Genomic DNA, 26552 nt, shown 5'->3' with positions numbered 1-26552 from the left:
CATGTGCACTATCGTAAGGCGGAAGAGAGAAAAGAGACCTCTAATCTCACCACGCAATGATTGACAGCACTCGACATCTAACCAATCACAGGGCTGCTTGCAGGCAGGCTCTTGCAGAGCTACTTAGGAGGAGATTTCAACTTTCGTCCAAAAGGCATCACAAATCAAGAGCAAGAGGAAGAAAAAAAAGCCAAACACGAGGAAACTTGTGCTTCACTTGAAGGTGGGGATTTTGTTGAAATAAAACTTTGTAACACAAACACCTGAGCTGCCAATCATCAGACAGGAATCTCTGTCTCCATCTCTGTCTAGACTGGAGGATTAGTTTTTTCCAGCGGCCCTGATGAACATTTATTGAACGTCTTTTTAATGCCATCTGCATTCACCTCTGTTGAAAAAGAAGTGATAAAATGACCAGTTGGTCGTATGTAAACTACACATTTTTGCCAATATATAACATATTGGCTATAGTTTAATATCAATTTATCTTTTTAAGAACCGTTCGACCTCATTGATGACTTTGCGTCCAGAAAATAGAGAAGTGTGCACGTGTAAAAGGCACACGTGCATGTTTGGTTCTGGTTTCAGACCTGCTGGACCTGCTTTCAGTTTTTTGTGGGGGGTTGAGGTGGTGAAAGTAGCTTTCTTTTGATGAGTAACTGATGGCTATTTGTGACTTGGATTTGTTTATTTTTTTCATTTAATTTTTTTTATTTATTTCAGGTTGAATTTTTTTATTCAATATTTATTAATTTCAGGTAGAATTTATTTTATTTGACTCGTACAGTCAAACTACTGTATCTGTACATACAGAACATTTGTTATTATTAATAAGGGTTGTCAAGTTAAATGGCATCTTGTTATACGGTCATTTTGTACCTATGATACATTCATTTTGCTTTGGGCCTCAATTCAGTCAGGTGCGGCCCTGGAGACCACTACCCTTTTTTCTGTCCCTCCTCATCTTTTCTGATTGTTTCTCACTAGTTTTGCATTTGGCTAGGATTAGTGAGACTACTGGTACCCAGAACAGTCCAAGCAGTCCAACTCCTCCAGGGTGGCATCAATACATGCTATTGCCAGAAGGTTTGCTATGTCTTCCAGTGCAGTCTCAAGAGACAGGCAGTTACCCGAGGACAACTGGACAGAAGGTCCTTAACTCACCAGCCAGACCAGTATCTGCTCCGTTGTGCACGGAGGAACAGATTGAGCCGTGCCAGAGCCCTACAAAGTTACCTCCAGCAGGCCACTGGTATGAATGTCTCTGACCAAACAATCAAAAACAGACCTTATGACGGTGGTCTGAGGGCCTTTACTGGGCCCGTTGGTCACTGTTGAGCTCAGTTAGCATTTGTCATAGAACACCAGAACATGTGACAAACATGAAATGGTGAGGAAAAGTCATGGAGAACATTCTGCTACCTGTAGCATCATTCACCATGACCGGTTTGGTAGTGGTTCAGTGATGTTCTGAGGACGTATGTCCATGGAAGGTCATACAGACCCCTAGAGGCTAGACAACAAAGCCCTGACTACCATTAGGTATCAGGATGACGTCCTAGGACCGATTGTCAGACCCAACACTGGTGCAGTGGTGCCTGGGTTCCTCCTGGTGCATGACACAGGCACAGTTCCTGGAAGGTGAAGGAATGGATACCATTGACTGCCCCCAACGTTTGCCGGACCTAAATCCAATCCAACACCTCTGGGGCATTGGGTCTGGGGGGAGATACCCCAGGACACCGTGTTCCTTCCATTACGTGAGCAGTGTTTGCCTCCTGTAACCGAGTATTAATAGTCATAATATGACTATTTATGACTGTCATATTATAAACACAACAAAACCTCTATTGTTTGAATGCTACGTCATAATCTACGACTTTAATTTTAGAAGGAATAGTTTTAGCATTACCATATAAATAAATGAAATGGATGAATTGTTGTCTTGTTTTCTCAACCAAGATTGCGTTGGAGTGTGTGAGCTGGAATGCACTTGTGGGTCCAAAAGTTACACACCTATACTTATTAGTAAGCTTCTTGGTAAAACAAGTAAAACCTGATGGCTAGACAAAGAGATTCTCATTGCTGGGTCGTGTTGTACGTGCAGTATCCTTGCGCCCCGGCCAGCCAGGGCACCAGATGGGGTGGGGAGGATCTGGATGCAATAATGATCCTTAACGTGATCCTTCCACGCGCTGTCTGGTGAAAAGACCTGCTCACTCCTCAAGTACGGAGGAGACCTGAGCTCAGTGCAGGGCCCTCCTGGGATTGGTAGAGGACGGCAATGCCCAGGACTGACTTAGGTAGGAGCACTGAGTGATAAAAATGGGTAAAAAAATTGGGGATAAAAAAAAATAAATAAAAAAAATATGTGCGGTATTTAGACATCAACATGCAAATTAGAAAAAAACGCTGCAGACTTGTAGGGTCCACCATGATGCACCATCTCAGAGGGGATAAACCAAACAATGTCCCTATTTATTAACGGCCACTGTAGTTTTCAGCAGTGGAGGATGAGGGGATGGAAGTTCAGCTCTTCCCTTTAGGATTTTTGAGGAAGAACAATATTCACCTAATGGAAATATTTGCATTTTCAACAAGCAAATATTTATATATTCAATTTTTTTTTCTGAAGATAATAGTATCAGATCTACAACAAAGCATGCCTCACAGCTATGTGATGTTTAGTGGTATTACACCTCTGATGACCTCTATTAGACCTTTCATGCTGCATATTTCCAGGGTTTAATTAGCTCACATTGCTGCGTTCATCACTCTTTATGAATGTCTTGAAAATTAATCTCTGAAAAACATCAAATGCTTGAAAAAGTAAAACTAAATATCAGGTAACATTTTAGGAAACATTTGTTTGTATGAGGTGTTTTTTTGCACTTTCACACTGTGTATTTACACTCAGTGTGATAATCCGGTCGCCGGGATTATCACCCGCACCAAGTCATCTGACCACATCACCCCTGTTCTCATCCAAGTTCACTGGCTCCCGGTCCAACACCGCATCCACTACAAAAACCCCCTCCTCACTTACAAAGCTCTCCACCATCTTGCCCCCACTTACCTCTCTGACCTCCTCCAAGAATACAGCCCCCCCCGTACCCTCCGCTCAACCTCTGCTGGACCACTAACCATCCCCACATCACGCCTCAGTACCATGGGGGCCCCATGGGTGACTATGGAACCTCCCCCCAGACATAAGACTTTCAGACTCCATAGCAACTTTCAAATACAAACTCAAAATTCACCTTTTCAAACTGGCCTACTCCCTCTGACTGTACACTGTCTCTGTGGCTATGATATTGGTTGATGTTGTTTGGTTGTAATAATGCTTGATGTTGTTATTTTATGCTTTTATTTTATGCTTTTATTCTTTGTAAGGTGACCTTGGGTGACTTGAAAGGCATCACCAAATAAAATGTATTATTATTATTATTATTATTATAAGGTAATAATAATAATAACATAATAATACACACACACACACACACACACATACACACACGCATGATCATACACACTGGCTTGTTCACCTGCATGCTTGCTCTGTAGTTTTTGGGGTTAGTTAGCGGTAGCTTAGCTCAGACTGCGATCAGATCTCAAGATTTGGGTTGATTGCTGTTCGTGTTTTGGTCGGCTCCGTGTCGGTTTTGTCGGTTTTGTGTTTTGTTTGTGGTTTTTTGTTGCAGATTTCCAGTGCTGTATGTGTATATTTATGTATGTGTATGCATATGTATGCGTATATATATGTATATATATTAAATATAGTAATAATGCACATATGCCTTTGGTTTCTACCGTCATGGTATCATTCATTAATATGTGTGCAGACAAGGTAAAAAAATAAAAAATAAAAAATAATATATATATATATATATATATATATATATTATTATTATTATTATTATTATTATTATTATTATTATTAAGTCTTTCTTTCCCTCCTCTTTCCCAGTGTAATCCGTTCTCTGCTAATTGCACTAGTGTATCCACTGGTCGTGTTTTCTTTGTTTTTCTGTTCTCTTGCTGGGCTGTACTGGCGTGTAATTTCTATATGTCGGAACGCTGGCCCAATGACAAATAAATCATTTCAACTTCAATATAACACGCTCCAATTCCACACCTCGAACCAAAACAAAAAACTATACCAGAGTCCATTTCTGATTGTGAAATAAAGACTAAAACTTGTCTGAGAACACCAGTTGTGATAGACAGAGAAAAGACTGTAGCATTGCATAATATTTCAAAAGAGAGAGAACGCTTCAACCCAGCGTGAACTCATTTGTAGAGGAACTGTTTGACGCAATATCCTTGAATGGTCCTCGGGACACAATGTATTATCTCACCGGATCAGGTGACTGAGACTGAAACTGTTCTGTTCTGTGATTGAAAGCCATGAAAGGCTGAGAGGGAGAACCTGAGTTACTAGTTTATCTGTGCAGGTGACGCAACTGTGGGAGGAAACGCAGTCTTCTATACATCAGGAAGTGTGGCTGTTTAAAGGCAGGCGTGCTGCCCTGAAACATACCGGGTGACAAGTGTCTGTCAGTCCACAAAGGTAAGACATTATTCCTACTTGCAGATAGTGAAGACAGTCAGAATATAAACAGAAAAGAGATGTTGGGAATGTCTTTTGTCTAAGCTTTTGCTTACTCTTTGCTTTAAATTCAAAAACTCCAACTACTCTAAATTTAAACACAAAATGCACCGTACCAATGTAGGGCAACACTTTGATGGGTTTTTACAAGGTGAAAGGTTTGTATATGTGTTTTTTTTATTTTTATGATTTGTGCATTAAAGAGAAATCAATAAATGTTAAAGCAGCATGCAGCATTGCAACACTTGATTCAGATGTTACAGATGTTTTGGCAACAATCCCAATGAGTTACAATATAGGCAACGCTTTTCTAAGAGCTGATTGTTTTACTGCATAAAACATTGTCGTTAAACAACGAACCCACCCAAGATTGTATAATTACAATGTTGTCCTGACTCAGTTCCCTGCAGATTTTGAGTTTTACTCATCACATCTTTGCTAGTCGACTAGTACGGACTTACAGCAAGCGACAGGAGGGAGATGCTTACATAACAAGTGCATTTTAGGAACACTCTGCATGGTAGAATAGAATAAGCTTCATTGTCCAAGTCTGAACATGCCAGACAGGGAATTTGTCTTCGGTTGTTTCGCTCACTGAAACAACAGAAAAGACAAAAGACTGCGCAATTGGTGTTGTTTTGGTATTTTATGAATGTTTACACTCCTCACCCTCTGATAACAGACTTAATGTTGATGCAACTCTTGAACATTCCTGTAAAGTGAAGCTCCGTATTAATATGCAAATGCTGCTGGAGGCTGAGCTTTCATTCTTGCTTTAGTCTGAAGTACGTCAGCTTTACTTGATCACTGAGTTTGTGCTGCAATGGCTTTTTCTAACATATTCTTATAGCACTGTTGACATTATATACTTATAAAAAATACATATAAATACTTAAATTCTGCAAAAAAAATGCTTTTCGTCTTCTTTAAATTCAGACTAAATTCAGTTTCATTCCATATAAAACACTTTTGGTCAACAATTGGTGTTTTTTTAATGTCTTGTATCCATAAATTTCTCTTTGAGACTTGACACTAAGGTCAGAGCCTTAAAAGGTGACACTTAATCAGATTTTGGTTTATTGTTTTTGCCACAGAGCCGTAGGTCCTCACTTAATGTTTTTTAGTACAATTTGTTTCATTCGTATGCACAATAACATAATGTCATTCTTCCAACAGAAATATGGACTCTGCATTCTGTAAGGAACAGTTTACGTGTGCCATCTGTCTGGAGTGCTTCTTCAATCCCGTCTCCATCCCATGTGGCCATAACTTCTGCCGGGAATGCATCAATCATTTCTGGGATACAAAAACAAACTGGTATTGTCCGCTGTGCAAAGACACCTTTCAGAACCGCCCAGAACTCAAGGTCAACGTGGGCTTGAGAGACATCACCGATCACTTTAAAAAGTATGTAAATGTTGTAAATGTTGTGATTCATGAATTCTGCAGCAATGCAGCGTAAAGTGAAGCTCTGATGTTTAAGTGTTGGTTTTCAAACCCTGACCTTGAGCTGTTTTCTGTTAAACCAAAAGTTCTCTGAGCGGGGAACCAGCTAAGAAGCCAGTGCCAGCAAAGAGACGCTCTGCAAGACAAGCCCCTGAACCCGACGACATACTTTGTGACATCTGCGATGAAGACAAGTTAACGGCGATCAAGTCGTGCCTCGTCTGCCGGGGGTCTTATTGTGAAACGCACCTGACGCCTCACCTCAGGGATCCTGTGATGATGAAGCACAGGCTGACGGATCCGGCCGCCTTCGTCAACAGTCACCTCTGCACGAAACACAACCAGACCCTGGAGATGTTCTGCAAGAGGGACCAGACGCCTGTTTGCAAGAAATGCACAGAAAGGGGCCATAAACACCATGAAGTGGTCGCCATGGAGACAGAGAGCAAGAGGGTCAAGGTGAGAAGAAGCTGCTGGATCTATTTTCACAGAAAGTCATGATAATCCATAACACATTCAATGGCAGCTTTTTTTTTCACCTTTGGTGCAGCGATTTTGGGGATATAAAAGGGCATAAAAGCAAAAAAAGTTGTTACTGTAATCATTGAATTGTGTTTGAGTCTGTTGTAAAAGTTCTTATATTATTTTGAATTTCATCAAAGGCTCAGATGAAGAAGACCCAGGCGGAGATTGAACAGATGATCGAGGTCAGGATTAAGAAGACTGAGGAGATCAAGCAGTCGGTGGAGCTGAGCAGAGTAAGGTTCTTGATATTTTTTCATTTTGTCACCATTTTCCAGCAAAATGACTCCGTCCAAGCCTTTTAACATTTCCACTGAGTCTTTTGGGAATTAGGTTAACATCATGTGTTGGAATAAAAATAAACCGCTTGACAGGATTTCTACCATGTGAATTTTCACCAACGCTGCAGTTGTACATCACGTACAACATCAACGGGGAGCAAATAAAATGTGTTATTTTTCTCAGCTTTTCTGAGACTTGGTTCAAAGTATAACAGATTGAGTGAAGAAAAATTACATAAAAAGATTAGGTACCCTCTGTTGAACCACGACACCAAGTCGACTGAAGAAAAGTGTGGTGAAAAGGATTTCTGTATCCTTCATTCTTTTACCAAAAATGATATTAAATAGCTTGTTGGCTGCATCATCAGGCTTTCAGATCAAGCTGTGGTTTGGTCATGGAGCATCCACCAAACTTCCTGCTGTTTTTTTTTTCCTACCAGGAACTAGATAAGGACTTGTGATGCCATTTCATAGAAATATAACTCTTTTTTCCAATCACTCATGTGAAATGTCAACTGACATTTAGTTTTTGTGGAAAGGGAAAGATGTCTTTCGTTCCCCCCATTTTGATATATAACTTTGCATTGTCTTAGATATATTCAATTTATGTATTCTTGCAGATTGATCGAGAAAAACAGATACAGACAAGTATGGAGTTTGCTACGATGGCAATCTGTGTCATTGAGAAAAATCAGACTTTGCTGATCGAGGAGATCGAGCAGAAGCACAAGGCGGTGGAGACGAGAGCAGAGGAGCTTCTCTTGGAGCTTCAGCAGGAGATTGATAAGCTGCAGCAGAGACAGAGTGAACTGCAGCACCTGGAGGAAACCAAGGAACCTCTTCATCTCCTGCAGGTTAGAATCAAGCACACCTAATATCACTTTTCAACTCTCATTAATCAGATTATTTTAGATATGCAAATTGCATACAAGCATAAAATTAGTAACAGACTAGACACGGCTGCATAACCAAACCTCTTTGCTCTTGTAGTCCTTCAATAATAAAATGATTTTGTTTTAGAGCTATTCACATGTGAGTGCCCCACCTTCTACCACAAACTGGTGCAAAGTCATGACTGATCCGGATCACTACGTGAGAACCGTGAGGAGAACTTTCTCCAGGCTCGTGGACATCTGTCAGGAACTCGAGCAGAAACTTGCAGCAGAGGGTAAAGGATTTCCCTTTCTCACCAGCCTGTGAAGAAAATAGTTGTAAACTGAAATAATCTGGTTGTATCCAACTGTTTCATGATGTTTGTTTTCATTTTGTTTCTTTGCAGAAGTTGTCAAGATGAGTGAATATTCAGGTATGTCCATGAGAGTGCAGACAAATCCAACCTCAACTGAACTTTTCAAAAGTGGAAAAATTCAATCAACATGTGTTTGTGCTCGTCACCTCCAGTGGACGTGATCCTGGATCCGGTGACTGCTGCAGGCTGGCTGGTTTTGTCTCCAGATGGTAAAAAGGTACATTGCTCTCTGACTGTATGACCCCCACAGAAGCTTTTCATCCCACTGACATCATCGTTGTTGCTAATGAGTGTGATGATGGCGGTCCGTAGGTGAGCCTGAGCTCCCAGCAGAGGAAAGTCCCCAACGACCCCCGCAGGTTCGACTCCTGCACTGCCGTTCTGGGGAAACAAAGCTTCACCTTTGGGAGATGGTATTGGGTGGTTCAGGTAAGAAACTTAGGACAGTTCAAACAGAGAAGTTGTAAAAAAACAACAATGTTGGGGTTTTAATCAAGATGGAAGAGGTGTCCAGGGAGAGGGAGGTTAATGGATAGATGCGTGGATGGATGGATGGATGATATGATGTTTAGCATAACTCAGCTTGAATTTAACTATAATACCTGATGAAGACCAGATTATTTCACATCAAACTTCATGTACTCGTGCAAATTTGAGTCTCAAAAGTCAAACATGTTAGATCCGTTGCATTTAGACCCTGTTCCACTTTGGTGTCAGGTGGATGTAGCCCACTTCCAACATGGAGCTAGAATACTTTAATTTAAAAATAATGTTTTAAAATAACTCTGCACTTTGTCACATGACTGTAGTGTTGCGTGAGTACCTCAAAATCGATGGTCCATGTTTAGTACACTGTAAGAAAAAAAACGTTGTTTTTACGGAAAAAAACTGGCAGCTGTGGTTGCCAGAATAATACTGTAAAAGATACAGCGGATTGTAAAACACATTACAGAACAACCTGTGAATTTTACAATTTTAAACTGTAATCCTTTACAAAATAACATTATACAATTTACGTACAAAACTGGTAAATTCAACATCCATTTTCAGCCAAATTAGCATGACTATGCCTTCATTAAAGCTATTTTCTCCTGTACAATTTACAATTTAACGTCCTTCACCGTTGCTATTTCACAGTTTTTTACGGTAATTTCTACAGGCTTTTCTTACAGTGTAGTGTAAGTTACATCGTAAGGTTGTTGAGCTAGAAATCACTTTGCATGTTACCAGCTCCTCTTGTCACTGTTGTTGAGATCATAATTGTGCTTCTCCGGTTTTCTCTCTTTGGCTTCAGGTTGGGGATAAAACAGACTGGGATCTCGGTGTTGCCAGGGAGTCCATCAACAGGAAGGGCTCCATCAATGTCCGTCCTGACAACGGTTACTGGGTGATCTGCAGGAGGAAAGGTGGGAGCCTGCGCGCCTGCACCGGACCCTCCACCACCCTCAAGATCAGCGACACACCCCTGAGAGTCAGCGTGTTCCTGGACCACGAGCAGGGATCGCTGTCCTTCTACAACACGGACACAAAGGCTCATATTTATACTTACAGTGGGTTGACCTTCACTGAGCCTCTGAAGCCCTACTTCAATCCCTGCCTCCATGACAACGGGAGGAACACGGCGCCGCTGGTCATCTGTCCCCTGGAAGCTGGTCTCCCAGTGGAGGCTGGAACGCTTTGAACCTCAGGCAAAAATCTGTATAAATGACATAAATAAGCTCCTGTTTCTTATAAAAGTGGAAAATGTACATAAAATAGATAAGTATCAGAATATTTTTGTAAAACAATCCCAGCCAACTGTTGCTATGAATGCTCCTTATTAGTTACCTAAACTTACCAACAGTTTGACAAAGCACAGATAACAAAAAAAACCCTGGGACTGTAATTTACATGTTAAGCGTTATTTCAAATATCATTATGAACACTGTGGTGCATATTGGTGTATGTTTGATTATGTTACTTTATGCTCTTAAGCTGGTTTTATTCAGTCCTGCACTTGGAATATGTTTGGTGGAAGGGAGTTTGATATCTGTCTGTAACCACTACACCACAAGTGTGCGGTCACATTTTTATAGCTGCATGCACTGGAGGAATGTCACAGATTGAAGTGACAACCACATCTGAGATTGAAACTTTATTGCTTTGTTGTAAATATCCAGCCAATAAAATACCTATGCTCTCAACCTCTGCCACTTTCATTCAAGCGTAACTCCTCTACTCGCTGTCCTGATCGCAAATAGTAGGCGTCCTGCAAACGGCCACCAGCAGCTTCTCTGTGATTTTAAATCACAACGCAAAGTTTTCACATATTCAGCTCTGATACAACTACTAATTGCAACAGACATAAAGATTGAATACCTATGACAGGCAGCAAAATAGACAACAACGTCTACTTTGTTTGGATAAGTGGCTCACACTGGATGCCGTCATTTGCATGACGTTGGGCATAGCTCAAATTCTGGATGCCCTGCTCAGATAGTAAGCGAGGAACATTCACCGAAAGGAGTAAATAATCCTTGTTGTCGCTACAGAGTTCTACATACTGCTGTCTGCTCAGTACAGAGGAAGTAACACCTCTGCAGTTTCCTCATTGCAAAAGGTGTTATTAACTGAGTAGTTAACATGTTGTACTTATTGTGACAGTTGCAATGCAGCACGGCCAGATTTGATCGGCTCGTTGCTTTACAGGAAACTCTCACGGTTGCTTGAAACCGTAATATTTTGAGTTTCGTTATGGCTGCAAATGTAATCGATCAAATCTGGACAAAAGTAGATTTGGCAAATTTAGTTTAGTTTAGTTTATTTTGTTTTGGTCATTTACATTTTAAGATGTTTGCATATACACACTGTATATGTACAGTATACACACAGGTATAAATATATATATTATATATATGTACACATTTCCTTTTTTTTTTTTTTTTTTTGACCAAAAAGGTATAGGCTGAAGCCTCATGGCTTATTTTGCCTATCCTTTTCAACAAAGGCAGACTTCAGAAACAAAAGATACTAATAGGAAGAAAACGAAACGAAGGAACAAAACAAAGAAAATAAACAAAGAAGAGAAGAAAATCGATGTGGTCACTCACGATTTGAGGATAGCTGCAGGAGGAAAGTTGCATAATTTAGACAGTTTAATATGAAGATAATTTATATTTGTGTTCTATATTTATCCATTATTTTAGATTTATAATTTTTTTTAAATTTATAAATTGAGCTACTTTTTTTTAGTTCCTCATCCAGGCGGTTCCACAGTTTCACCCCTTCGACACTGATACACCTTGACATTTTTTTTGTTCTTGGCCATTTCTACTCAAAAATGCCATAGCCCCTTAGGTTGTGCCTGCTTTCCCTCACCTGGAACAACTCCAGGATACAGTGTGGGAGCATCTGGTTGTGTGCCTTGTACATTGTTATTGCTGTCTTGAATTTGATTAAATCGTATAATTTTATGGTGTTTGACCGGATGAAAAGTGGATTTGTGAATAGGAGCACTTAAGCCGTGGTACACATGTTGGGTCATCATAGGATACAAGTCCAGTCTTTAACATCATTTGATACATAAATGCCCTGCATTTCACCCGCTTCATGCCGAAACTCTCCCTTGGAAGAAGATGAAGCTGAACCGACATGTTCAATAGAAAACCAAGGAAGAACACTTTGAATGAGAAAATAACAAGCATAGTGATATTATTTTTCCTGAACGTTTGATGAGGTATTATATGTCATTTTCTATTTCCCACAAAGCTGACAGATGAATGAGGAGAGGTTAGCGGTTCCCTTTGAGAGATGAAGATGACTGGCATATGAATTAAATTAAAATTGTCAGTGAGCGTGAGATTACACTGTTCTGAGCGTGACTGCCAAGAGTTATTAAATAATTCAGCTGTTGACAGCTTCAGATTATGCAATGATAATTAACAAAAACAAATTCCATGAGTTACATGAAAAACAAAGCCAATAAAACACAAAAAGCCCAATGTGACTCAGGACTTTTCTGTATCAAGCATTAATAAAAAAAAAAAAAGCCGAACAAATCTCCAAACTTTTTCTTATTTCTGTCTGTAGACTAGTTTATTCCAGCGATAGTGCCGTTCAAGCTTTTTTTTGTATCAATGTTTAGTGTTAATTTCCATGTAGGATAACTAAAAGTACAGGAATGCATTTTAATACTGAATAGTGTTATTTCTAAACTCTTAACTATATGATGGCAGTGTGATCACCTTCTACATGCCATCATACAGTCTGCACGTCCATCACAGTCTGGTTCGGATCAGCCACCAAACTAGACAGGCACAGACTGCAACGGACAATTAGGTCTGCGGAGAGGATAATTGGGACTAACCTCCCATCTATCCAGGACCTGTACTGGTCCAGGACCAGGAAACGGGCAGGTAGCATCTCTGCAGACCCCTCAAACCCAGGCAGGGCCGCCGCAAGGGGTGTGCGAACCATGCGACCGCACGGGGCCTCGCGCTAGGGGCCTCGCGCTAGGGGCCTCGCGCTAGGGGCCTCGCGATAGGGGCCGTTTTTTTTTGTTTTTCTTATTTTTATTTTATTTTTTTCAATTTTTTTTTTCGTTTTTTCCCTTATAAATATCAACAGTCACGTTCCATTACAGACCTAAATGTGTAATAGTCTGTGCATATCAATAAATATATGTGCAATGATGTGGTGTCTGTTGTTCAATACAACTGCGTCAGACCAAGCGCAGACACAAGCTGCTCTGATCCAGACGGGTGGAGTTGGAACAAACTATCACACAATGTCGAGAGAACGAGACAGATTCAGGAAATTTCCATCACGGAATGAAAAAAGAAAAAAACGAAAGAAAATGGAAGAGTTTAATGCCTCTCTGAAAGGCTTGTTTGATAAATTTGTTACAAAAATCACCCATCCGACCGGGTCTCAAGCAGCCGTGGGGCCCCGCGTCGAGGCAAGAGATGATGATGAGGCAGGGGAAGGTATCCAATATTTTGCTAATTGGAGAGTTAAAATTGCGCATATAGACACCCGATCCGACCCGAAAAACCCAAAAAATTTCGCGTGCGCTCGCTACGCTCACGCGCAAGGGCCTCCCAGCCATTTCGCACAGGGCCTCGCAAATCTCCCAGGCGGCTCTGCCAGGACACAGTCTGTCTGAACTCCTCCCCTCTGGACGGCGCTACAGAGCTCTGTAGCCAAAACCTCCAGACCCAGAGACAGTTTCTTCCCCCAAGGTGTTGTTCTGATGAACTGTCATCACTCATAGAGTCTCAGAGTAATCAATCACCGTGCAATAATTATAATAATGATAATAATGATAACCACAATCATATGCTGTAACAATGCACCTTTCAATAACCATGTCTACCTCATACTGCTGCACCTTTCACTTTTAAATTGTATATATGTAAATAAGAGCTACATTTGTCTATTTACTGTTTGCTACTATTTAAATCTGGGTTCAGTGAGCGGAATAACCAGAGTCAAATTCCTTGTCAGGCACGTTCAAAGTTGGCCAATAAAGCTGATTCTGATAAAGATGCCTAGAGTTTAAAAACCTATCTAATGTTGTTATTCTCAAGAATTTGACACTTTTGTCTGCACATTGAGGATATCGGTTGAAAGAGAGGATTTGGAAGAGCGGGAGGTCGAGGAGGCGTGATTGTGATGTGATTAAACGAGGTCCGCTCTGACGCAGGGGTCCCCTGGAAAAGAGAGAGGGGGGGCAAATTAAGGAGGAGTTACCTTCAAGTAAAACTGGAGGTAACAGGGGAACTGGGCTGCTAGGACTCTTCAGCTCCGCTGGGAGAAGCTGGCTTCAGAGTAGCTGCAAAGGTGGGTGTGTTTTTTTAGCTCCAAGGGTTTGTTTTGTAGAAAAAGCTTTGTAATTGTTGGCTACATTATTGGGGAATAAGAGAAAAAAAAACGTAACTGCTTAATCATCAGAAAACAGCTGCATTTAAAATATATTATCATCTCTGAAAATTCATTTTTTTCTTCTTTTTGGACTTATTTTGATGTGTTTATATTCTGAAAATGGTTATGTGCTGGTGTGAAGGAATGCAAGCACAGGCAGGACGATTAAACTGAAAAGCACACGAGGAGAGTGCGAGTGTTTATCCACAGATGGCTTCTCGGCGGTGGGAATGTGAACGTCCACGGTCCCCCATCCTGAGTCCAGCTGGCAGCACTCATGCGGGCCTCCTCCTCGCCAAAGCATTACCTCATCACTTATTTTGTTCCTCAGCACTCAGCATATCCAGTTTTCTAATTATATCAACATTTCCTCCTCTCTCTCTAGTCAGTTTTTATTTCACAGCAGTGTAAATTGGATGGTCTCTAACTTTGATGAACATATTAAGTGTAGTTTCACAATATTTTAATATTTTGGAGTTTTATTCATCTATCTTTAACGTGCACATTTATGTCACCCACTGACAGGTGTGAAAATTAAAAATTACAAAACCAGGTTGGATTTTCTGTATTGGTGCCCCCGTTGGCTGAAGAGCATTACTGCCGCGTCCTTGGGAACTGGATATTTGCACCTCCACCTTCCAGGCAGCACTTCCTGTCTGCTATTATGGAAAGCCGCCATCTTGATGTTAACAAATAGTGGCCTTCGTGGAGAATCTAACACAACCTTTAAGTGAGGATCACAGATCGTTATATTTTATATAAGGATTGTCTTATTTTCTCATCTCTGGTAAAATTATGGCCAAAGTGAGTTTTTAATTTTTTTCTGTCAAGTCGTTGTGATGGCCATCTTGGAGTAAAACCACAAACAAAACTCGAACAATGAACTGTCCGACTCTATCACCTGCACCACACTTGCCCCCCCAAATGCTCTTCCTCGCTGGGCTGCTGCTCCTCGGCCGCTGGGGGCCGGCAGAAGTCAGCTGTCAAAATGACACCGAGCCAATTGTTCTGGAGGGGAAGTGTCTGGTCGTGTGCGACTCCACGCCGACGGCGGAGCCGTCTGGTAACGCTCTGGGCATGTCAGTGAGGTCGGGGACGGGCCGGGTGGCGTTTTCAGCCATCCGCAACACCAACCACGAACCCTCTGAGATGAGCAACCGCACCATGACCATCTACTTTGACCAGGTAGGTCACACCGGAGGCCCCCAGATGTTGTACATAAACATCCATACAGTACTTACTATAGCACAGAAATAGAAATATCGACGATTCCAATGTTTTATTTCCACTAAGCTTACTGTAATATCATTGGGCTTTTCCTATCATTTAGAAGTGAGAAGTGCAAAGGTGCAAGCACGCCCGCCGATAGGGGGGGACAAACGGGTCTGTTGTCCTGGTGTCGTGCCAAAAAGTGATTGCCTGTCAGAATCTGATTTCTCCCCTGAAAATGGGTCTTTTTACCTGCCAAGAATTGATTGAAGGCTAAATACAGTTATTGAAAAGTTGTTTCTACCTAAATATGACTTGATCTCATTCATGAGCTTCATAATATAAACACTAGAGCTCACAGGATTGCTTTTAACTCTTTTAAAGGACCATTACAACACAAAATAGGCATTTTCACCTGCCAAAAATTGATTGAAGGCCAAATACAGTTAATGAAAAGTTGTTTCTGCCTAAATATGACTTGATCTCATTCTTGAGCTTCATAATCTGAAAATCTGACGTTTTAGCGCTATCGTTCAACGGGCTGCTGTGCGCGCTCCGGCGGCCAGAAATCAGAGGAAATCAGATTCTGGCAGGTAATCACTTTTTGGCACAACACCGGGCCCAGGGTAGGGGGGGGGGCTCAGAACTGGAAAAAAAAAAAATATATTCTCATTAAATTATGGAATCATTTTTCAAAATGCTTCAAAATATGCCTATTTGTGGGAAAAATATGTAGTATTTGAGTTACATAAAAGCTTGTTATTTGTTTTCTTCCTAATTGTCCTTGTGGTAAAAACTCCCAACACAAAAATGGTTTGGCCGCTGATCAAAATTTGATGTTATCATTTAATTCAACCATTAGAATGGTCAAAATGTCCGGTCAGCACAAGTCCGGTGCTCAGAAAAGAAGAGAAAAGAGAAAAAGAGAAGAAGAAAATAGAGGCCTCAAAGATTCTCTACACAAATATTTTAAAAAGGGTGGTGACGGTGAAGCTGGAATTAAAGTCAGCGTAGAGCAAGGTAAGAAACAGCGCAGCCAACGTTTACCAACCTTGTAACTTAACCTAACTGGCTAGCTCTAATGTTAACGTCCATTAGCTTGTATAAAAACCTGAAGAGCAGAAGGAGAGGAAGGTGGAGAAGGAGAGATCTGGGCGCAGGGGGGCCCATCTTAGATTATTTTAGCCCCGGCAAGACTGTCAGCTGGCCTGGCAAGTGCAAGTGTTGAACCCAAACATAAGACACAAAATGTGTACACTGCAAAAACTCAAAATCTTAACAAGAATATTTGTCTTATGTCTTGTTAAAATGTCTCATTTTTAGTCAAAAAAATCTCATTACACTTAAAACAAGACTCATCACTGGAAAAAACAACAATTTTCACCTGTTTCAAGTAGATTTTCACTTAAAATAAGTAGAAAAATCTGCCAGTGGAACAAGATTTTTTTGCTTGTAATGAGAAGATAAATCTTGTCCCACTGGCAGATTTTTCTACTTATTTCAAGTGAAAATTTACTTGAAACAGGTGAAAATTGTCAAATAACAAGTTATTTTTCTGGTAATGACTCTTGTTTTAAGTGTAATGAAATTTTATGACTAAGAATTAGACATTTTAACTAGAAATAAGACAAATATTCCTGGTAAGATTTTGAGTTTTTGCAGTGTAAAAGAGCCATTACAAAGTGGTTAGTTTATCACTCTGCAGTCTGCTTGGTTTGGTATACAGTAGCTGCAAGAATTTCACTCATGTGCAAAAGGCTAAAAGCCGAGCGCAGGAAATGCTTCTGGGACTTCTTTCAACTGAATTTACTCCAAAAAAACCACTTGAATGTTTTAATGAAACTTTACTTCGGTCATCGTGGAATAAGAGTTGTTGAGTAAACCGCCCCTGACGTCTGGTCAATGGAGCACTAACACCTAAACCGGACCCGGTCACACGGTTCTGATCTAGAGCGGAGCTCAGTGGGTCTCCTTACACAGTCTGTAGTTAGGTGCTCTTGAATGAACAGGAACAGGAACAAATCCCATCTTATGTCAATAGAAGGTATCCATGGCTACCAGCTTGTTCAGCTGGTCCACACTGGAGGAGCTGGGGAGTTTCCATTACGAAGGTCGTCAGGGTCACGCCTACTTTCTGTAGCCAGAGTTAGAACCAAACATGCTGAGGCAGCGTTCAGCTTTTGTGCTCCTCACCTGTGGAACAAACTCCCAGAATGCATCAGAGCTGCTGAAACTCCTAGTTGCCTTAAGTAAAGGTTGAAGACCTTTTTGTTTTTTTATTGTTGCATTTCATTAATCTCCCACAATGCACTGCCTGTCTGGTTTTAAAGTCTCTTACTTTTTATTGCATTGAAATGTTTTCATTTTAAGCACTTTGAATTGTCTTGTACATGAAATGTGCTACACAGGTAAACGTCATTTTCCTGTATAACTTTGTCTGATGTGCTACAAAAAAAATTAAAAAATGTTCATGCAGTTAATGAACTGCATCTTTTCTTATTTCTGCATTTTCCTGAATTTAAATTGTTGGCACTTGGTTACAATGCAGTACGACACTGTAAAAACAAACATCTACGTATCTGTGGCCAGCTTTTGGATGTGAAATGCAGGATCCAGCCCCGTCACTGTTGTGACCAGCTTGTTTTGGTGCTATGGCCCAAAGATTCACGGGATACATGATGATGAGCGATTATGTGATACAGTATTTGATTAACTATTTGTGAAACTGATCTGCCGATAAGATCCAACTATCAAACGCAGATAAGCCCTGGGTGTTGAGTATCAGTTGCACAGCAATCGGAGCTCATAGATTAGCTTTAAGCATGACACATTTGCTACTATATTTATTAAGTCTTGTCTACTTTGTTTACGATTGTACATTTATTATTTAGTGATTATTATTTTTATTTTTTATTTTATTGATTTATTGTTCTGCTGTTTTATTTATTTATGTATTTATTTTTGTGCTTGTGTTCCAAATAAAAGATATCAATCAATCAATCAGCTCCGTAGAAAAACATTTGAAGATCTCCTCTGTTTCACAGAGTTATCCAGACAAAAAATTAAAACAATATACCTGGGGTTGTTCACATATCCATCCCAGGTATCTCGAGAGGATGCACAACAGTTGTGTTTTTTCCCATTTCTAACATTTGCTTTGGATGTTTACATTTGTTCTAAGATAAATCAACACAACGATGCCTATAACTCTGCAAAGAAATATCTAAAATTATTGAATTGCAATCATTTTGAGGCAGCACAGTTTTTACCTCATATACCTAGTTGATGCTACAACTAACTAATGTCAATCGACACTAGTGCTGTGAGTTTAAAGAGACCACTCGTTAGGTCATGTGACCAAGGCTTCAGGCAGTGTATCTTACAGACTTTTACCAACTGTACAAAAACTGAATGAATCTTTAAGTCTTTTGAAACAGTCTGTAAATCTCTGCTCTAAAGTTGGACATTTTAACATGAGAATCAAAGTAGATCAACTTACTTTTAGAGCCAAATGTCTCAGTTGACTCCCATCTTAAAATGTCCAACTTAAGAGCAGAAATATATTTAACATTTGGTAAAAATAAAACGTTTGGGTCTCAATCATTTGAGACAACCATAACAGTTCTAAGGGACCTGAAACAGAAACATTTATACCAAGCAATACATTTATTTCTTCTGATATGATTGATTGACAGTTGGATCAGCCAATGGCTAACCGCTATCGTTTGCTCATCTGTAATCATCAAACTGTCATGCTTAGCGAGGCAACCAGCTATTTGTATTAACCCAGCCACTAATTTTGGATTCAAGTCAAGTCAACGTTTTAAAAAAATCGACACGTTTCCATCGGCTTCACGAGCAACATGGCTGTGGCCCGTACGAAGAAAAAGAGGCTTCAAAACTGCTCTTCAGAAACAAATGGGTCATGTGACCTAATGCTTCAACTAATGTTTTATATGGACTATTACTTGTTCCTCCAAACTACAGGTCCAGTAGTTTGTCTGAGTTTCATAACTCTTGAAACGTGTGTGTATTAATCTCACATTAACAGAAATAGTCGCGTTAAACACAATTTACGTTAACATGTTATTAATGCTTTAATACATATGGAATAAACAGAAAACTTGCCTCTTTGACATCTGAATCGCAAGACTAAGTGTGCTTGAAGATACTTTTAAATTTAAATAATACTAACTTATAAGTATAAGTAGTTTTGAAGACTACAAACTAAAAAGCTTGTTAAAATTGCACCTTATGATGAAGAGAGAAAATCCTCTCTGAAGGAAATTGAAATGTGTGTGTTTGAACTGAAAATGTAAATTTCATGATGATTGTAGACGAAATATACGTTTGATCACCAAAGTCACTGGTTGTCGAAAGGGATAATTGTTATTTACGGGAAGCAATCATCACATAAGTTATATTTACCACACAGCACCAACACTTTGAGGTGATGCTGAGGGGATGAAAGCAGCTCCCTGTGATAGATATGTTTTCTCTGATGCCCTCCCTCAGTCTTTGTTCAGTAAATATCACATGTCACATTGATTTTTACTGATTTATTGTTAACCTTATTGAATCTACGTCAACCATTGGACACTTGGATTTGAGCCAGGGTGAATGTCTTCTCTTTTTCAGATCTTAGTGAATGTTGGCAGCCATTTCGATCCAGCAACAAGCATCTTTGTGGCACCCAGAAAAGGAGTCTACAGCTTCAGCTTTCATGTCGTCAAGGTTTATAATCGACAGACAATACAAGTAAGAAGATCAGTTCTAGGGATAAACGGACAGTCCAAAATGATGAATGAAAACTCCTTTAAATATCACTGGCAGACTAGCGGCCAGCAAATTTCATATGTTTATGTTAATGTTTCTTCTTATTACCTTAATTATGTGCTTTATCTTGTCTTCTCCAGGTGAGTTTGGTTCTCAATGGCTGGCCTGTGATCTCGGCTTTTGCAGGTGACCAGGATGTGACCAGGGAAGCAGCCACCAATGCCGGGCTGATAATCATGGAGCGAGGGGACAAGGCCTACCTTAAACTGGAGAGGGGGAACCTAATGGGTGGGTGGAAATTTTCCACCTTCTCTGGGTTTCTAGTGTTCCCCTTATAGGTGTGGTTAAAGTACAATTAAGATGGAGTGTCTTATACAAGCACTGTAAAATAAATATTGTTTTGTTAATTTAAGACCTTTAAGGAGAAAGTTAAAAATGGATACATCCTTACGTTGAGATCAATATCGAACTGGTGTCAAATTCACTGAGCACAAAATGCTGAAAATACTGAATACTAAAGATATGTTTTCCTTGAATATTATGGCCTATTATTTAATTTCTGTTCCGTAAACCTGAGGAGTTACAAATCATTTTAATGTTACATGTGCAATTTGGAAATGGATGGCTGCAGGACAAAGGATGTTCAAACTGACAAGCTCTTCTTGTCTAAGTACGTGGTGTCAAACTCATGTCCTCATGCACATCTATACAGTAGAAGAAGGTAAACATTCATAGTGGAAGTACGTACGGAGCCCCTAAAGGGACACAGATTCTTTTTTTTATAATGAGTTTTACGCACGCGCGTGCAACCTTTACGCGCACACGTAAAACCTTTAAGTGAGCAGGTAAAGTTGTTTACTTGCAATCAAAGTGGTAATGTCCTTATAATGGAGTCCCAGGTTAAAATATAGCTCAGCTAAATCCTGTAATGTCATTTCCATTCATAAACAGGGCAGGGCGCAACTGGAGCGTCTCCAGTTCCAGCAATACTCCCATGTACTTGTTTTTACGCGCTCACGTAGAACAACTTTTAGGCGCTCACTTATAAGTTTTGCGAGAGCGCATAAAACTTTTTAGTGAGTGCATAAACGTTTTACGTGCTCACGTAAACAACTTTACGTGCTCACTTAAAGTAAAAGTAAAACTCATTATATATAAAAAAAAAAATCTGTGTCCCTTCAGGGGCTCCGTAAATACGGCGTGTTGCTGTAGATGTTAATGTTTATACACACCAGGCAGGAAAGTTGTGGAAAAGTCTTTTTGTTCTGTTGAAGCAACTTAGCCACAAAATAGTCTCATTCATCGTATATCAGAAAAACAGTACGAACAGATGACCTGAACAAACGATGTGCAGATCAAAACATAGCAGCCAACATGGCGGCTTTTTCCCAAGAGTGCAATTTGGTGATATGGCACAATCGCAAACCCTAAATCAGGAGTCACCATGGCCAAGTTGCTGCATTTTTTGCATGAATTGCATTGTTGTAAATGTTTGTGACAATAAAGAACACTATTGTTTGGATCTATCTATCCATGTTTCCATCTATCTATCTATCTATCTATCTATCTATCTATCTATCTATCTATCTATCTATCTATCTATCTATCTATCTATCTATCTATCTATCTATCTTGGGACCTCCTTTTATGGTACGCACTCATAACGGCCCTTTGAGTCATTTACAGACTGGCAAGCTGGGTGCTGTTGAACAACGGGGGGCCACTCATCGAGTTTTGTTTGACTTCACCATCAAGTACCGCCCAGGACCAAACAATGGAGTTGGTGCTCTCTCCAGACAGTACCTGGACAGACTGATGACATGAACGGAGGTACCACAGGATATGAGAAATAATGTTAGATCACAGCCCATTGTGAGAATGACATCACAGCTCTGGCAATGTGTATTCAAGCAGATTTGAGTCTTGCAGTAGAAAGAAAGAATCCTTGGTCCAGTCTTGGTCACCCCCCAAGACATTAGGAGAGAGAGTTGAGTTGCCAACACCTTGTAAAATGGTATTAGGTCAGTGAGATCAGCTGGTAAAGCATCACAGCGTCCTCCACCGCACCAGCCAGGAACTAACACCAAAAATCCTCCAGCTGCTGCTACCCCACACTCTTCAGAAAGAAGTGTTTTCAAGTGAGCACGATGACAATGGTCACTAGGAAGTGGAGAGGACAGTCCTCCTTGCCAGGAGCCGCTGCTATTGGCCAGGTATAGCTAAAGACATTGAAACGTGGTGCCATAGCTGTAGCATGGGCTTACCTGGGTAGTATTCAGGCCACACAACCTCATGAGACATTGACCAACAGTGATGGAATCAGCAAGTGATGGTACTGAGAATGTCTTACAGTTTTTCTCAATCACTTTGGTACATTTTTCCAATCATTCTTGCAATTTGCAGAAGATCAAGTGCATTTCTCAAAACAGTTTGAACCAATAGCAAAACACTGTGGATCACCTGCAAAAGCCAGTCTCTTGCTCAAAATCCTTAGTCCATCCCTCAAAAGCAAGTTTTTGTGTCAATATACTTGTCAGTGCCATCAGAATGTTTAATCATTGTGTCATTGTGTACAGATAAGACAGTCAAATTCATTAGTCATGTTGGCAATTGAAGGCACTTTGAAGGGACATGTTGATGTAAAATGTGGTTTAGGTGTGATGACAAGTGTTGTACATTTGACCTCATATAATGTATACGTGTAAGATTGATTGGAAAAGACAAGATTCACATTTACAGAATGACTTCTTCATTGGCAAACATTGACATTGCAGTCCATAAAGAAAAAAAAAGACAGCACTGCACATAACAAATGTGAAATACAATACGTAAGTGTAAACATAGGTCAAAAATATAAACATAGGTCATACAGTAGGTAAACAAAAAAATATGAACAACTCCCCAAATTCTAATCTCAATCCTGATCTTCAGCTTCTTCCCGTTCCTGTCTGTTAGGCCACAAATTCTCATCCACGTCACACCTGATGTCCTCCCGTGCAAGGCAGCGTGGATAGTATCTTCTTGCATGCCTAATCCATGCTCTGCAGGAATCTGCAGTAATGTCTTGGCATGCTGCATCCATTGCAGCCAGAAGGGTCACTTGTGTGTGTGGCTCTCGGTCATACACCTTCCACCTCCAGGCTGAGAAAAATTCCTCAATGGGGTTGAGGAATGGGGAGTATGGTGGTAAGAACTCCATCACCATTCTGTTATGGTTTGCGTACCACTGCCTTACTAGGTTTGACTTGTGGAAGCTTACATTGTCCCATATTATGGCATATTTGGGCTGGGCCATATTCTCGGCTGGGCCACCTAGGATATGATCCCTGTACACAAAGTGTCTAGGAATGCTATTAGACGTTCAGAGTTGTATGGACCCATCAGTGGAATGTGTGTCAGCACACCGTTATCTGATATTGCGGCACACATAGTTATGTTGCCACCCCTTTGGCCTGGCACATCAATGGTGGCTCGATGTCCAATAAGGTTTCAACCCCGTCTTCTGCGCTTTGTCAGATTGAAGCCAGCCTCGTCCATGTAAATGAAGTGACAGGGTGGATCACTAGCTTCCAGTTCCATCATGCGCTAAATACAGAAGACAAAATGTTATTTTTGGAATTACTGCATTACATGCATTTGCAAAAGAAGTTAGATCAAACGTATATGACATATTGCATCTTCTTTTCTACAGCCATAGCATATGTGCAAATGCCACACATACAGTAGTGTAGTGTACATCTTTACATTACATTGCATTTGGCAGACACCTTTTACTGTAAACCCAAAGCGACTTACAAACGAGGACATATCTATATATAGTTTTGGAATAAAAGTTGTACCTGGACAAAGTGGTAGCGCAGCTCCTTCACCCTCTCACCATTTCTTTCAAATGGGACAGTGTATAGCTGTTTCATGCGCATGTGTTGTTTTTTTAGCACTCTGTCAATGGTAGAGATACTGACTGTTTGGATGTTTGCAAATGTGTCATTGTCCTGCAAAATAGTAGTCTGTATCTCTCTCAGTGTAATGGCGTTGTTTTCAACAACAATGTTGCAGATAGCCATCTCCTGGTGTGGTGTGAAAATCCGCCCTCTACCACCCCTGTGTACTTGTCTTGCAGTCCTATGTGGGAAATAGAAATGTAAACCAAAACAAATTTGAGGAAGACACAATGGCATTGTATAGAGCATCAGTGGAATAGGCTACTGTAATTTTGTATGGGGCATTATTGTATTGACATGTAAATACAGTAAACTCCATGTAATTCAGCACATACTGTTAGATTACACACCTGTTCTCTCTGCGGAAAGTTTGAATAATTGAGGACACAGTTGTTCTGCCAACATTTGGCTGCACCCTTCTCCCCGCTTCAGCCATAGTCAGCCCATGATTCAAAACATGGTCTACAAGTGTTGCTCTGATTTCATCAGGAACACGCATGTGTCCGCCTCTTCTGCCTCTTCCTCTTCCTACTCCTCCACCACGCAGCCTCACCCCTCTTCCTCTCCTTCTTCTTGGCTGTTGTCCTTCCATTGTCAGACATTGTAACTTTTTATTGTGCTCTGGTTACCTATATACTCCCCAGTAGATTGTTCATGAGATGCTCCCTTGAGCTCATTCAGAAAACTGTCGATCATTGGTTGATCAACTCTTTTCATTAGAGAAAGTCTAGATTCACCTGGGAGGAATTTACCAATTTAGATCATATTTACAGACAAATGTCTTATGGAAATGTATATATGCTTGACATGTTATGATGGCTTGGTAAATCATTTTGCATGTGAAGACTTATATGATGAACTATAGCCTAAATGTTTTGGGGAAAGAGACTATTTGATAGATTCCTATAACAAAGCATTTTGATTAGCATGACAAAAGCAATTGATAATGTACGAAAAAACTGAGAATTGTACACAATCATTTGCATGGATGGACAAAAGCATTTGCAATTTGTTCAATGCAATGAGAAACTGCCTTTTTCATCTGCACAAATGGCATGATGATGTGAAAACTGAACAAGAACTTTTGAGAATTTCAATTCTGATGTGAGAAATGTACCAAACCAATTGAGAAAAACTGTAATTCTCTCAGACATAGCTTTTACCAGATTGTTCCAGCAGCTTTTTGTTTGGACATTTGTTGTGACGTCTCGGAACATTTTGATTACTCTGGAAATGTGTTGTCTTACCATGAAATGAATACATGCAAATTTCTAATCAATCTGTTACTCACATTTGCGAAAGTACAGATTCATTTCTCTATACTTTTTTAAGGAAGTCCCTCTATTTTATTTCTATCTGATCTGCTAGAAATTCCAAAACAATCTCTTCCTATTTTACAATGACATAATTAAGTTTCAAAATTAACATTGTCCTTTGATGCAAAAGCAACCCCCCTGTTTGTGGTATAAACTCACAAAAGTATACTTTTTGGAGTATATAGTCCAAAACTTTGGAAAGTAAAAGCAAAATGTGAAATAACTATTTTAAAATGTAGAAATAATTTATTAGTTTTCAAATGATTCATTAGCTGTTACGACGTTCGCATGAATGTCAACACTTGTTTAAGTCTTCCTTTCTTTTTTTTCCAATGAACAGTGAAAAATATTATAAACAAATTGTCCTAACACATGACAATAAACTCACACACTGTGAATCCATATTTCTAACAACAGAAACCTCCCATCATTGATGTTCTGGAGAAAACAGACCTGCTCTTTCCCAGAAAAGGTGTGTTCCAGGAAACCGAGCAGGAGCATCAGTTTTGTTTTTACATCGAGACTGTTTAACCTACAGCATTCCTCATATAGCTGCTATTTTGTCGTTACAACCGGTTTTTCTTTTTTTTGATGAACCTATTTGTTATCTCCACTGACGCACGGTGAGAGTGTGTCCCTCCGAGGTGGATCTGGTGGCAGATGGAGGATTGGCAGTGTGGAGGGGAACCGGAGCCAGAAGCCTGCTGGGTTCACTCTGGACCATCAGTGTCAGCTTCCTGGTGCACAGCAGAGGCCGGCGTTAGCACATTAGAGCCGTGGATGGAGTGTATGGAGTAGGAAAACTGAAAGAAGGGAAGACTAGGCAGGTGACACCTTCAAAGTCAAAAATTGGCTGAGAAAATGGCAACAGATTTTATATAGAAAAGCTTTTTAGTGGTATATTATGTGGATGTATCGCAGTGATATTTGATCCTATGCTACAATTGCTCCCTTTAGACAATCAAAAGTTCATCATCGACAGATGTCTGCTAGCAGAGATACTTCCTGTATTATAAACTGAGGGTAAAGCACATCACATCCTTGCTGCCGGTACGTTTTACTCTCCTCCTTTTGCAACTGGAATTTCATTTAAATAATTGGGGTTTGCAATATTCCTTTTTTACATCGTTTATATCTCAGGCTAAACTGCGACGCGCACTAAACACCAAATGTGTTTTTTATACACAGCTGAACGTCTCAGTTGACTCCCATCTTAAAATGTCCAATTTTAGAGCAGAAATATATTTAAAATTTGGTAAAAATAAAACGTTTGGGTCTCAATCATCTGAGACAACCATAAGA

General features: G+C 40.2%; 2 protein-coding genes across 2 annotated transcripts; both read left to right on the top strand.

The window, feature by feature from the left end:
• Window positions 1–4469: 4469 nt before the first annotated feature.
• Window positions 4470–10280, top strand: LOC133420199 (E3 ubiquitin-protein ligase TRIM39-like). The gene is made up of 10 exons (XM_061709802.1): window positions 4470–4570; window positions 5786–6016; window positions 6142–6514; window positions 6718–6813; window positions 7479–7712; window positions 7879–8026; window positions 8138–8164; window positions 8260–8324; window positions 8420–8536; window positions 9402–10280. The coding sequence occupies exons 2-10, from the start codon at window positions 5790–5792 to the stop codon at window positions 9786–9788; spliced, it is 1674 nt and encodes a 557-aa protein (XP_061565786.1). The 5' UTR covers window positions 4470–4570; window positions 5786–5789; the 3' UTR covers window positions 9789–10280.
• Window positions 10281–14542: 4262 nt separating this feature from the next.
• On the top strand, window positions 14543–21485 carry si:dkeyp-74b6.2 (cerebellin-1). The gene is made up of 3 exons (XM_061710020.1): window positions 14543–15193; window positions 19856–19975; window positions 20134–21485. The coding sequence occupies exons 1-3, from the start codon at window positions 14888–14890 to the stop codon at window positions 20329–20331; spliced, it is 624 nt and encodes a 207-aa protein (XP_061566004.1). The 5' UTR covers window positions 14543–14887; the 3' UTR covers window positions 20332–21485.
• The last annotated feature ends 5067 nt before the right edge of the window (window positions 21486–26552 follow it).

The sequence above is a fragment of the Cololabis saira genome, chromosome 20, assembly GCF_033807715.1.
Source record: "Cololabis saira isolate AMF1-May2022 chromosome 20, fColSai1.1, whole genome shotgun sequence".
Lineage (NCBI taxonomy): Eukaryota > Metazoa > Chordata > Actinopteri > Beloniformes > Belonidae > Cololabis > Cololabis saira.
This window is presented reverse-complemented; position numbering and strand designations above follow the sequence as displayed.

Bases quoted from the DNA above. Each gene is read 5' to 3' on its own strand.
- si:dkeyp-74b6.2 (XM_061710020.1), top strand. From the start codon at position 14,888: ATGAACTGTCCGACTCTATCACCTGCACCACACTTGCCCCCCCAAATG. The intron at 15,194-19,855 runs GTAGGTCACACC...TCTCTTTTTCAG, and splicing joins TGACCATCTACTTTGACCAG to ATCTTAGTGAATGTTGGCAG. The intron at 19,976-20,133 runs GTAAGAAGATCA...TGTCTTCTCCAG, and splicing joins ATAATCGACAGACAATACAA to GTGAGTTTGGTTCTCAATGG.
- LOC133420199 (XM_061709802.1), top strand. From the start codon at position 5,790: ATGGACTCTGCATTCTGTAAGGAACAGTTTACGTGTGCCATCTGTCTG. The intron at 6,814-7,478 runs GTAAGGTTCTTG...GTATTCTTGCAG, and splicing joins AGTCGGTGGAGCTGAGCAGA to ATTGATCGAGAAAAACAGAT. The intron at 8,165-8,259 runs GTATGTCCATGA...CGTCACCTCCAG, and splicing joins CAAGATGAGTGAATATTCAG to TGGACGTGATCCTGGATCCG.